General features: G+C 44.0%; 1 protein-coding gene across 2 annotated transcripts; it reads right to left on the reverse strand.

Moving 5' to 3' along the window:
- Positions 1 to 370: 370 nt before the first annotated feature.
- LOC123440140 (probable methyltransferase TCM_000336) lies at positions 371 to 2,967 on the reverse strand. Of its 2 annotated transcripts, XM_045116712.1 has the most exons (3): positions 2,764 to 2,967; positions 1,212 to 1,805; positions 371 to 1,107 (listed from the first exon to the last, which is right to left on the reverse strand). In XM_045116712.1, exons 2-3 carry the CDS (start codon positions 1,740 to 1,742, stop codon positions 499 to 501), a joined length of 1,140 nt encoding a protein of 379 aa, XP_044972647.1. In that variant the 5' UTR covers positions 1,743 to 1,805; positions 2,764 to 2,967; the 3' UTR covers positions 371 to 498. The 2 variants fall into 2 exon arrangements, with proteins under 2 accessions (XP_044972647.1, XP_044972648.1); XM_045116713.1 differs by lacking the exon at positions 2,764 to 2,967 and having other exon boundaries at positions 1,212 to 2,249.
- Positions 2,968 to 12,255: the final 9,288 nt, after the last annotated feature.

Here is a 12,255-nt window from a genome sequence, read left to right on the forward strand (position 1 = left end):
TTGTTAGTGAGCTTTTTAGTCATGGGCATGTTCTTTTTGCCTCTTGTTGTGGGCTGACTGTATCTTAAAGATAACTTTGTTTCCAAACTATTGTAGATGCATTTATGCATTTTCTATCTCATTTGCTTCTTAATATGTAAATTTGTGCAATCATATATATACATTAAAGCAAACCCATAGTTATGTATTGGGTTTAAACCCATGGTTATGTATTGAGTTTAAATTGGTTTGGGTGGAAAAAATAATGGGTTCTGTTTTGGTTGGGCTAAAAATGACGTTAAATGGGTATGGTTCAAGTATGGTTTTGAAAGATAAATGAACGGGTATAATTCAAGCATGGTTCAAGTATGAAACATTACGGCCGGCGGTGTGTGGTATGTTAAACACTTTCCCATGATAAATCTCACTTGCTGCCAATTACTAGGCACCACTAAACAATACGACAACAGAACAGAGTCAAGCTAAATTGCTAAAAAGAATACAGTCAGTAGACCCGAGTCACAACCTGGTGAGGACTACCCCTATCTGGACACTCTTGACCTCTTCCCTCTCCATGGACTCGGTGACGAGCTGCGTGTACTTGTGGAACAGCGCGTCGACGATGTCCGGGCCGAAGTGGTGGCTGAGCATGGACTCCTGGATGGCCCTGATCGCCATGGACACCGTCCTTCCGTCCTCCTTGGCGTCGCCGCTGCTGCTCAGGTTGATCTCGTACGTCTGCACGTAGTCGAGGCTGAAGGACCCCTCCAGCCGCACCTCCACCTCGATCTCCTGCAGCGACGGCGCGTAGAAGGGCACGTTGTAGGCGTCCACCTTGTCCTGCTCCACCAGCCCCTGCGACACGAGCGCCGCGAAGGACTCTGAGAGGAGCTCCCACAGGAAGGTCGTCCTCCGGTCCACGCACTCGTCCGTCTGCCTGCCGAGCATGGCCAGCACCATCCGGCCGCCGGGGAACACCTCGGCGGCGCGCGACTTGAGGAACAGGCTGAAGTCCCTCTGGAACTGCCGCCGGTAGGCTATTGACACGGCGGGAGGGCTCGTGCTTGATATGTACATCTTCCCCTTGTTGATCGGCGTCTTCGCCTCGTCAAATAGCCCCGGCGGGACCTGAAATTGCCGTCACCAAGACACAGGTTAGCTAGCCTGAGCGATTTGAGATTGCTGTGACAAGAACAGGCAATGTAACAGTGTGAGGCAAGCACAATTAATACCTGAGAGAGCCAGTGCAGGCTGGAGCAGGAGCAGATGAAGTGCACGCTGGTCCTCGGGAACAGCCTCCCGTAGAAGGACCCGGGCACGCCGGAGAGGAACACCATCGGCCGGCCCCACTCGTCGGACTTGGCGGCGGACTTGAGCCTGTGGGTGAACTCCGGCAGGCTGAAGAAGATGGTGTTGAAGTCGTTGGTCGGGAGGTCGTTGAGGAGCACCGAGAATTCCGGCGGCGGTTGCGACGACCGGCAGCAGACCTTGCCGATGCCCCCGATGATGTCTTCCACCAGGCAGAGCGCGTTGGGGCCCGAGGAGCAGCCGAGGTCCGCCACGGTGAACCTCTCCGGCATCTGGGAGATGTACACGTCCGTTGCCGAGTTGATGATGAGGCTCTTGAGAGTGTCCATGCCCCTTTTCTGGAGCGACGAGTTCTGCGCGTAGCTCGTCTCGTCGAGGCCTTCTTTCATGTGGAGGATGGTCTCCACGTCCATGAACGGGAGCTTGTCGGAGCAGTGGAGCAAAGAGGAAGCCATTGTCGGCTCGGTTACTGGTGATAGTGGACTGGCTCTCAAGTCTCAAGAATTAATGCCTTCTTCCTGTGGTCATGTACATATATACACGGTCAGAACTCTGGTTAATTGCGTACATCCTCATTTTGCACAAATTATATATACCCTGCTCCTGCCCACGGTAGGTGTAAATATTCTTGAGGCATCTGTTTAGGCCGCTTTGTGCAAACAGAGCGTGATATGTGCAACTTGTTTTTCCGAGTGGGATGCGTGATATGTCTAACTGAGATCTCCTTTTTGGCAGGGTTTGGTGTGACTGATTGAGAGGCCAGGTTCAGATAAAGTACAATACTGTCAAGCTTTGTGTAGATGGATGGTCTGTGATTCGCTGTTATCATATCATGCATGGCCCTAGATTTGACCCCCAGGTGAAACCAAGCGAAAGTGCGGCGAGAGAAAAGGTGCTGCAAGCAGTAAGCAGCAAAACTACTGGTGAAAACTTTTCCCTGCCATGTCTTCCTTTTCATAAAATATAAAAAGAGAAAAAAATGGAAGAAATGGATTTATGCGGCATGTTCCCTCGCCAACAAGTGGCCGAAAACCTGAGTCAACCGACACCTTTTGTGCTCAATTGGTACCCCTGTCTCTACTCTACTAGGACTCCTATGCAGGCATGCTCGCAACTCAAGGCACGCCTCCCACTATGCTCAGAGACATATCCATGCTTTTTCTAAGCAAGATTTTGTCCTTGCTATTAGGGAAAGACATTCCCATGTCTGAATGGACAAATGGGTGCAGTCCTTGAAAGCATGCCCACTTTGTTAACAGGCATTTCCATGTGCGAAAAGCCCTTCGTTTCAGATATGGAAGGTTCTTGATTGAACAGATGCAGGAGAAGTGGATAAACACAGACTAATTGGACGAATGCAGAGCACAAAGCCACCCATGGGGACAGACAGACAATGCTATTTGCAAAACTAGCAATATGCACACCGCCCATTTCACTTCAGAGCCAGACCAAGCAGATTGAGAACAACTTAATTACCTTTGGGTTTCAGACAGTGTCTGCTGCTGGTCTCCTCTCCAAGCTGCTTAGCTTAGCTTGGCTTTGCTTAGCTTGGTTAGCAGGTTGGCTGGCTTGGCATCTGCAGTGCTCGCGGCTCGGGGAATTTATAGGCAGGCAAATGGAATCCGAATAGTTGAGTTGCGAGAGGCTGCGCCCACTTGCGCACAACTGTAGTCGTAAAAATGACCACCACCACCACCATCACCATGCTCGCTCGGCTCCACACCGTTGGCTACCATATTATGGAGAGAAATATCGCTTTGCTAGTTGTATATTGATATTGGTGGCGTTATTCCTATACATGCATGGAGCCATGGATTAGATACGATACGCCACACACAGCTGGTTCTCACGAGAGCCCATCCGTATCATTCAATTCGTGCCTGTGGACTCCGTGACTAGCTAGCTCTATGTGTGCGTGCATAAACAAAGAAAGATTCACCAATCTTGCAGTTAGTTTATGGGAGGAACCTAGAAAAGCTGGCCTCCGGAGACGGAAGATATTCGAGGCGCGTGAGTTCGTAGCGTATCACGCCGGGACAGGTAGGCGCGCGCTGCCCGGTGGAAAATTAAGCGGCAGTAAGATGCGGGATGGACCGACGATCGCCGCTTTTCCATGGTCTTTTCCGTGCGGAATTGCGGAGTTGGTGGCGGAGGAGGGAGGGAGGGGTCGTCGTCCTCCCCTCCCCTCTCCGGCCGCCCGGCGTTTTTCTTCCATTGCCTTCCCTTTCCTTCGAGTTGGTGGGGTGGTCACAGGTACGAGAGGAGCAGGGCATCCCAAAGGACGAGCGCTGCGTGCCGACGTCTCGTCGGTACATTCCCTCCGCTAACTTGCCTGTCAAGAGTGGAATGTGCGGGCGAGAGCCTGAGGCCCAGGTGCGTTGCTTCTCAGGACGAGAGTGTCTGTCTGGTACAGTCGCACACGTACCGAATCCGTCCGTCTACCCCTTGTGAATCTTCTCCCTCCGCTGTTGCTCGTCTCGTCCCAACCCCCAAGCAAAAACCGCGGCCGGCCGGCGTCATGCATGTATAATTGCGGTCGTTTTCATGCAGGGAAATTTAAATGGTCCTCGGCTGTGGCGCGAACTTTATTCGCCAAGAATAAACCTAGCTGAGCCAGAGCCTTTATATTTATTATCACACAGTTCAAATCTAACGACTAACATCACGTCTAAGCAAGTAAATTCGACGAACAAGCTGGCAAGAATCTCTGTCTGCACTTGGGGAAAAGGCGGAGACAAACCGGAAATTATTAACTTGGCTAGGCTTTTACAGTTGAAGCCCAGGCAAATAGATTTGCACACGTACTGATTAAGACCAGGCATGCTATTGTTAACGCATGGCATCGGTTATACGCATCTCTTTTTTGCATTTGAGGTAAAGGAGAACAAAGGAAATGCGAATTTCTGGCCTGCCGAATGCGCTAGATGGACACGTCCATTGCGGCAATTGTCTAATGCCCTTTCAGGCTTTGACAGCACATTTTAAATTCTAGATATGATCTGATCTATTCCACATTTTCTATCCCCGGATGCATTATTTGAGGTATTCGTGCACAACATTTTGTCCCTTCAGGACTGTGTGCCCGATCTCTGTAAGTTCTAAACCGCTGCTTCATTAATGTTGATGTTTTTTTTTCATGGGCTATGTTGTAAATAAACTCCGAAATTGCTTTTGGAGCTCAGCCTCCAGGGTGGCTTTTAAATTTAAAATCATAAATTCATGAAAATTACTATTTTTTATATTTCAAAAAATTCTGAAAAAAATACAAAGATAAGTGAGAGGGCGTAAGACACATGTGTGTAAGTTTTCAGAAAAAATAAGTTCAAATAAGGCCCGTACAAAAAAAGTCAAATCTAAGACTTTTTAACGCATGTTACTATTCATCGTTCCAAGCCATGAATTTGTCTTTCTTATGCAGATCGTATTTCAAGGTATTTCATTCTAAAATTGACACACACATAACATCCTCGTTTACTTGCACATATTTTTAAGATTTCTTTGAAACCGAAAAGTTTGAAATTTGAATTTTTCAAAAATTTCGAGCTTCATGGGAGCTCGGCCTTCAAACGTCTGTTCTCCCCTAAACTCTCCTTCTTAATTAATGAATGAGGCAAGTCTTTTGGCTTTGTTTCAAAAAAAATGTTAGTGTTTTTTCTAGACGAACACGGGGGCTTCTCCCCGGCTCCATTACGAGAATGAAACCAAATCAGTCACATACAATGAGGGAACTAAGAGGAGTAGGTCAGCCAAACGGAACTGAAAAGTAAATTACAATTCTACGATAATTTGGCTTGTAGGCTCGAGAGCAAAAGGTAAAGATCAAACTAGCTTGCATCATATGGTGATCATCTCGCCAGCCTTCCCGAACTTCAGCGTCGGCTCCATAGAAGCTTGTGAAGACCAGCAGACGGTCTAGGTGGACACCGGACTAGTTGCACCTTTGCCTCTCGAGCAACTTTTCTTGATCAGAGATTTGAAGTTATCTTCCTCATCTGAGATCTTGAAAGAACTCTAGGGTTCAACAACCACCCCCTTTGTGAGCCCCCTTGTTATCACCCACTCAAGATCTGCATCGACTGTTGAATGAGGCTTGTCAGGGAGTTCAGGAATTCCTCCAGCCTTAGTATGCATGCTTTGTTCTAGAGAAAGAACCGCCCAGAATTCGAGGGTTCTCAGGATCAGTCACCACACCTGAGTAATATATATCCAAATGGTGTTATTACAAATCATAGAGTTCCTAGTTCTCCACAAACACCAAAGGATAGCTGAAGTAATGATGTTCAAAGCAGAGTTTTTTATTTGAAACCAAAACCTAGCTAATGATTCAAATCCAGACACAATGCAAGATGAGAAGGGATTATTAATAAAAGACCACACACTTCTAGATATCACACCATCAAAGAACATGTGATAATTTGTTTCCTCTTCTCCGCAAAAACATAGTCAAGGGGCTTGATAATGTGTCTTTTCCTCACATTATATTTAGTCATTAGCTTATCATGGAAAAACAACGAAATGAACACATGAATCTTAGGGGTTACATGAACTTTCCACAAAAGAGGAACAAATACTGGTTGTACACCCCTAAAGTTAATCACATGATAAAGTGAGCTGGCTGAGTACACCCCTTGTTTTCCAATTGCCAAAGAAGGGAGTCACGGTCTAAATTCAATGCTACCAGCAATTTCTACCAGTTGATACCATTGCGCCATAAGCTTATCACTAAAATTTCTCCTAAAGGAAAGTTTGAGGGTGGTTTCATCACACACATCAATGGTACATTTTTCTCGTTCATTGCAGATTGTAAACATGCCAAAATTGCACAACTAATGGGGAAGTACCAAACCAAGTGTCCTTCCAAAACCTGATATTGCCTCCTTTCCCAATCTTCCATCTATAACCAAAAGTTGATACCATTGCTCCATAATTTTATTCAGATATCTGTTATGCCCGGATGCATTACTTTGACATGTCTGCCCGAACGTTAGACGGTGGAGCTTTTCAAATGGTGTGCTTTGGGTTATCTGCCCGGTCTTTCTACGCTTCAGCCGTTTCTATCATTAGTAAATATACAATTTAAATACAAACATAGTACGAATATAATTAGTTGTAAATAATTCACAGAAAATAAATTTTGAATAGTTCTATGTTGCATATGTTTTTAGTCCCATTATGGATCATTCGTAAAATATGTTTAATAAGTTGTTTCGCTCCCTAGGTGTGAGCCGTCTTTGCAACATTCATAAAATAGAACGCCTCTATACGTATTGCCCATAGATTCCTCAACTTTCTGGTTTAGTCGGCATATTTTGGAATCTCTGCCCGACCTTTGAACGTTGTGGCCTGGCTGGTTGGCAGGTTGGGTGGGGTTGCATAGTTCCGACGGTGTAGGTTTGTTGCCGAGGGTGCGATCAGATTAGCTATAGACCCAGTCATTGGGTTGTCCTGGCTGGATAACAAAGCACATAGGCAATGATCTTCATTATTTGTCATGGGTAAATATACAAGGCAACTAGAAACACGATATGAATACAATTTCTTGCAATCAATTCAACAGAAAATCCATTCAAATCGTTCACATAAAGGTGTTCTCAAGGTTCTAGATTCCCCGCTATTGTATGATGATAGTGAATGTGTAACGTCAATCGTCATGATATATGTTTATGTGAGAGTAAATAAAATGATAAGATACGAATGTCTTAGTTTCATACCATGCGAACCACCACCATCCCTCCGTAGTTGACACCTGACACCGTAACATGATGATGATTAAGGGTCTCCCCATGGATGTGGCATAAAGCATGTTGGTCTCTAGTATTCCCTTACTAGAGATCGACTAGTGAGAGAGGTAGCTTTTTTCATTGACATCATTCACGACCCTTTAGGGTAAATGTTGTGCAGTTGATGTTTGCATAACATCCCGAAGAATATCATCACAACAATATCACATATATAAAATATATTACCACATTCCAATCATATGGTAAACTAGGGGCTCTTCATATCCCTAAGAACCAACGAATTACTTAGACATGAGGACCCAAGACATAAATGAGATAACCATATAAATCACAGATGAATGATTAAATTGATTCACATACAAATCCAAGTTTGTGGTAGTAATGAATGAGTCCGGGGATCATAACTAGACGGGTGTGAGATTAGACGATGATGGCGCAGATGAGGATGAAGGTGGTGGATCTCAAAGTCTTGGCATCCATGCTCAAGTTATTTCCGTGGATGTCCTCTTGCCAATCCCCTTGGACCCCTTTCGGTGCACACATTTTTGGTACTGGTTTCTCTCCTAGACCCTGTGTGTCCATCTTATGCCACATGGAATTACGCGGATTAAAAGTTGATTGGGTGGAGGTAGAAGCACCTGGTACGACCACTAGTATGAGTGGACGCGCTTTGTACCAAAGGTTTTCTTTGCTTCTAGAAATGTATTATGAAGCATGGTTCGTTTTGAGGGGTCCATCTCTTCCTAAGGAAGGTTCCTATAATGTTCAGTATATTTTCCACCCAAAATAGAAGTTTTCCATTAAATACTCTAGTCCTTTGTAATATAGGACATATTTGGCCGACATCTCTATTTTTGGGCATTTTGCATATTTGCCTAAGTAGGGCCTGTTTAAGCTAATGCACGCAAAAAACAACATTTACATGTTGATTGGTTGATTGTATTCAGGCTACTTGCATTAGGGATGCAACTTTTACCATGGTGTTTGGCTGTGTGTATCGCAATTGTTGGACAAACTACATGTTGTTTGGTTGCACACAACATATGGTGTGATCACGACTTATCACTAGTGGTGAAAAGGTTCGACATCGTCTCAGTCCTAGCTAGGAAATAAATGGCAAATTATCCTAGCTAATAACGAATAGCGGTATAAATTAAGAGCTATACGGTCGAATAGGGGAAAGTTCAACGATGCTAACTAGGTGGACGTCCGTCCTCATCATGTGCTTATCCTTTTTCTTCTTATTCTTCTCCTACTTCTTCTTATTCTCTTGTGATGCTGCCTCTTCTTCCTCTTCTTCAGATCCTTGTGTGACTTGTGTTGTCCCAAATTGCTTGAGCTCACTCCATCATTTTGTTCTTCCACACTATGTTCTCAAATGCCTCCACACCATGGTCAGAGCTAACAACATCATTTGGCGCCACATCTTCCTTGTCCGTCACAAGTTAATCTCAACCCCATCGCAAGATCCAGTTATGAAGGATGAAACATGGAAGATCCAGTTATTAAGGATGCAACATGCAAGAACAAGATTAACCATTTACTTGTGATTCAGGATCTTAAACCTATTATTCAGATCTCCAAATTCCCTCTCAATCATAACTCTAAGGTTGGAGTATCTCATATTAATGTTGGAAATATGCCCTAGAGGCAATAATAAATTACTTATTATTATATTTCCTTGTTCATGGTAATTGTTTATTATCCATGCTATAATTGTATTGATTGGAAACTCAAATACATGTGTGGGTACATAGACAACACACTGTCCCTAGTGAGCCTCTAAAGGACTAGCTCGTTGATCAAAGATGGTCAAGGTTTCCTGACCATAGACATGAGTTGTCATTTGATAACGGGATCGCATCATTAGGAGAATGATGTGATGTACAAGACCCAAACTATGAACGTAGCATGTGATCATGTGAGTTTATTGCTATTGTTTTCTGCATGTCAAGTATCTGTTTCTATGACCATGAGATCATGCAATTTCCGGGCACCGGAGGAGTGCCTTGCGTGTAACAAACGTCACCAAGTAACTGGGTGACTATAAAGGTGCTCTACAGGTTACTCCGAAGGTGTCTGTTGGGTTGGCATGAATCAATAGTGGGATTTGTCACTTCGTATGATGGAGAGGTATATCTAGGGCCCACTCGATAATACAACATCACAATGAGCTTGCAAGCGATGTGAATAAGAAGTTAGTCAAGAGATCTTGTATTATGGAATGAGTAAAGAGACTTCCCGGTAAGGAGATTGAAATGAGTATGGAGAATTGATGATCGATTCTCGCGCAAGTAACATACCGATGGTCAAAGGGATTAGTATACGGGTTTGATTGAATCCTTGACATCGTGGTTCGACCGATAAAGATTTTCTAGAATATGTAGGAGCGAATATAGGCATCCAGGTCGCGCTATTGGTTATTGGCCGAAGAGTGTATCAGGTCATGGTTATTGGATGAACTAGGTGCATCAGTGCTGACTCCTTGAGAATCTTGTTCAACTCTCTTAGGATGAACCTCAGGATACAAAGGTTCCTGAGTCATTCTACCGCATCTAGTGATGACTCTAACATAATTGTCATTCAACTCATTGAGCAAGTCATTCTGAGATTTAAGTACTTGTTCTACCTGAGTAGTAACCATAGAGGCATGTTTACTCAAAAGCTTAAGATCATTGACGTTTCTGTCCACACAAGCACTTAAATGACTAAGCATACGAGCATTATGTTCCAATTGTGTGCTACCATAATCATTGAAACTTTCTTGTTTGTCAACAAAGTTATCAAATTCATCCAGGCATAAGCTAGCAGGTTTATCAAAAGGATTATCACTCTCATTGAATCTACGCAGAGAATTTACTTCTACTACCTGTATTGGGTTATCGAGACCATGGATCTCTTCAATAGGTGGTAGGTTTTTGAGATCTTCAGATTTAATGCCTTTCTCTTTCATAGATTTCTTAGCTTCTTGCATATCTTCAGGACTGAGGAATAGAATACCTCTTTTCTTAGGAGTTGGCTTCGGAGGTGGTTCGGGAATAGTCCAAGCATTCTCATTGCACAAGATGTTATTCAATAGGATCTCAGCTTGTTCTACAGTTCGTTCCCTAAAAACAAAACCAGCACAACTATCTAGGTGGTCTTTAGAAGCGTCGGTAAGTCCATTATAGAAGATATCAAGTATTTCATTCTTCTCAATAGGGTGATCAGGCAAATCATTCAGTAGCTGGACGAGCCTCCCGCAAGCTTGTGGGAGACTTTCTTGTTCAACTTGCGCAAAGTTGTATATTTCCTACAAGGCAGCTTGCTTCTTATGGGTAGGGAAATATTTTTCAGAGAAGTAGTAGATCATATCCTCGGGGCTACACACACAACCAGGAGCAAGAGAAGTGAACCAAGTCTTAGCATCATCCTTTAGCGAGAAAGGAAACAACTTAAGGATATAATAGTGGCGAATCTTTTCCTCACTCGTGAATAGGGTGGCTATATCGTGCAGTTTGGTAAGATGGGCTACAACCGTTTCAGACTCATAACCGTGAAAAGGATCAGATTCGACGAGAGTGATTAACTCAGGGTCGACACAGAATTCATAATCCTTATCGGTCACAAAGATAGGCGAAGTAGCAAACTTCGGGTCGTATTTCATCCTAGCGTTCAGAGATTTTTCTTTCCACTTGCGTAGTAAATTCTCAACATCATAGCTATCCTTACAAGCAAGAAAGTCCTCAGCTATCTCTCCCTCCATAACATAACGCTCAGGCATATCAGGCAATTCATATCTAGGAGAGCTAGTTGTAACAGGCAAAATAGCAGGTTCTACTTCAATAGTATCAGCAGTTTCAGAAGTATCATCACATCTAGCAACAACTCTAGCAATTTGTGCATCAAGGAATGCACCAAGTGGCAAAGCAGTATCAAGCATAGCATCATCATAAGCATCATGGGCAGCAGAAGTAGCATCATCAAGCACATGCGACATATCAAGATTTCTAGCAGGAGGTGGTGTCGCAAACTTACTCATAACTGAAGGTGAATCAAGTGCAGAGCTAGATGGCAGTTCCTTACTTGTCCTCGTAGTTGAGGGCAAGACTTTAGTTTTTGGATCTCTCGGATTCCTCATAGTGATCAGCAGACGTAAATCCCAAGTGACTGAGAGAATATATTGTGCTTCCCCGACAACGGCACCAGAAAATAGTCTTGATAACCCACAAGTATAGGGGATCGCAACAGTTTTCGAGGGTAGAGTATTCAACCCAAATTTATTGATTCGACACAAGGGGAAGCCAAAGAATATTCTCAAGTATTAGAAGTTGAGTTTTCAATTCAACCACACCTAAAAGATTTAGTATCTGCAGCAAAGTATCAGTAGCAAAGAAGTGTGATAGCAGCCGTAGCAACAGTAACCAGTAGCAGCAAAGTGACAGCAGTAGCAACAGAGTAACAGTAGCAGCAGTGACAGTAGTAGCAGCAAAGTAATGTAGCAAGGACAAGTAGGAAAAACTCGTAGGCATTGGATCGGTGATGGATGATTATGCCGGATGCTATTCATCATGTAATAGTTATAACACGGAGAGATAAGTAACTAGCTCCAGTTCGTCAATGTAATGTAGGCATGTATTCCGTATGTAGTTATACGTGCTTAGGGAAAATAACTTGCATGACATCTATTGTCCATCCCTCCCATGGCAGCGGGGTCCTAACGGAAACTACGGGATATTAAGGTTCTCTTTTTAATAAAGAACCAGACCAACGCATTAACACTTGGTGAATACATGAACTCCTCATACTATGGTCATCTCTGGGAGTGGTTCCGGCTATTGTCACTCCGGGGTTGCCGGGTCATAACACATAGTAGGTGACTACAACTTGCAAGATAGGATCAAGAACACACATATATTGGCGACAACATAATAGGTTCAGATCTGAAATCATGGCACTCAGGCCCTAGTGACAAGCATTAAGCATGGCAAAGTAGTAGCAACACCAATCTCAGAACATAGTGGATACTAGGGATCAATCTCCGTCAAAACTAACTCAGTTACATGATAGATATTAGGGATCAATCCCCGTCAAAACTAACTTAATTACATGATAGATCTCATCCAACCCATCACCGTCCAGCAAGCCTACGATGAGATTACTCACGAACGGTGAAGAGCATCATGGAATTGGCGATGAAGGAAGGTTGGTGATGACGATGGCGACGATCTCCCCTCTCCGGAGCCCA

The sequence above is a fragment of the Hordeum vulgare genome, chromosome 3H (genome assembly GCF_904849725.1).
Source record: "Hordeum vulgare subsp. vulgare chromosome 3H, MorexV3_pseudomolecules_assembly, whole genome shotgun sequence".
Classification (NCBI taxonomy): domain Eukaryota; kingdom Viridiplantae; phylum Streptophyta; class Magnoliopsida; order Poales; family Poaceae; genus Hordeum; species Hordeum vulgare.

What these genes read in the sequence shown, in the direction of transcription:
- LOC123440140 (XM_045116712.1), bottom strand. Translation starts at nt 1,742, where the DNA reads ATGGCTTCCTCTTTGCTCCACTGCTCCGACAAGCTCCCGTTCATGGAC. An exon ending in GCCTGCACTGGCTCTCTCAG is followed by an intron (nt 1,108 to 1,211) that starts GTATTAATTGTG and finishes CGGCAATTTCAG; the next exon opens with GTCCCGCCGGGGCTATTTGA.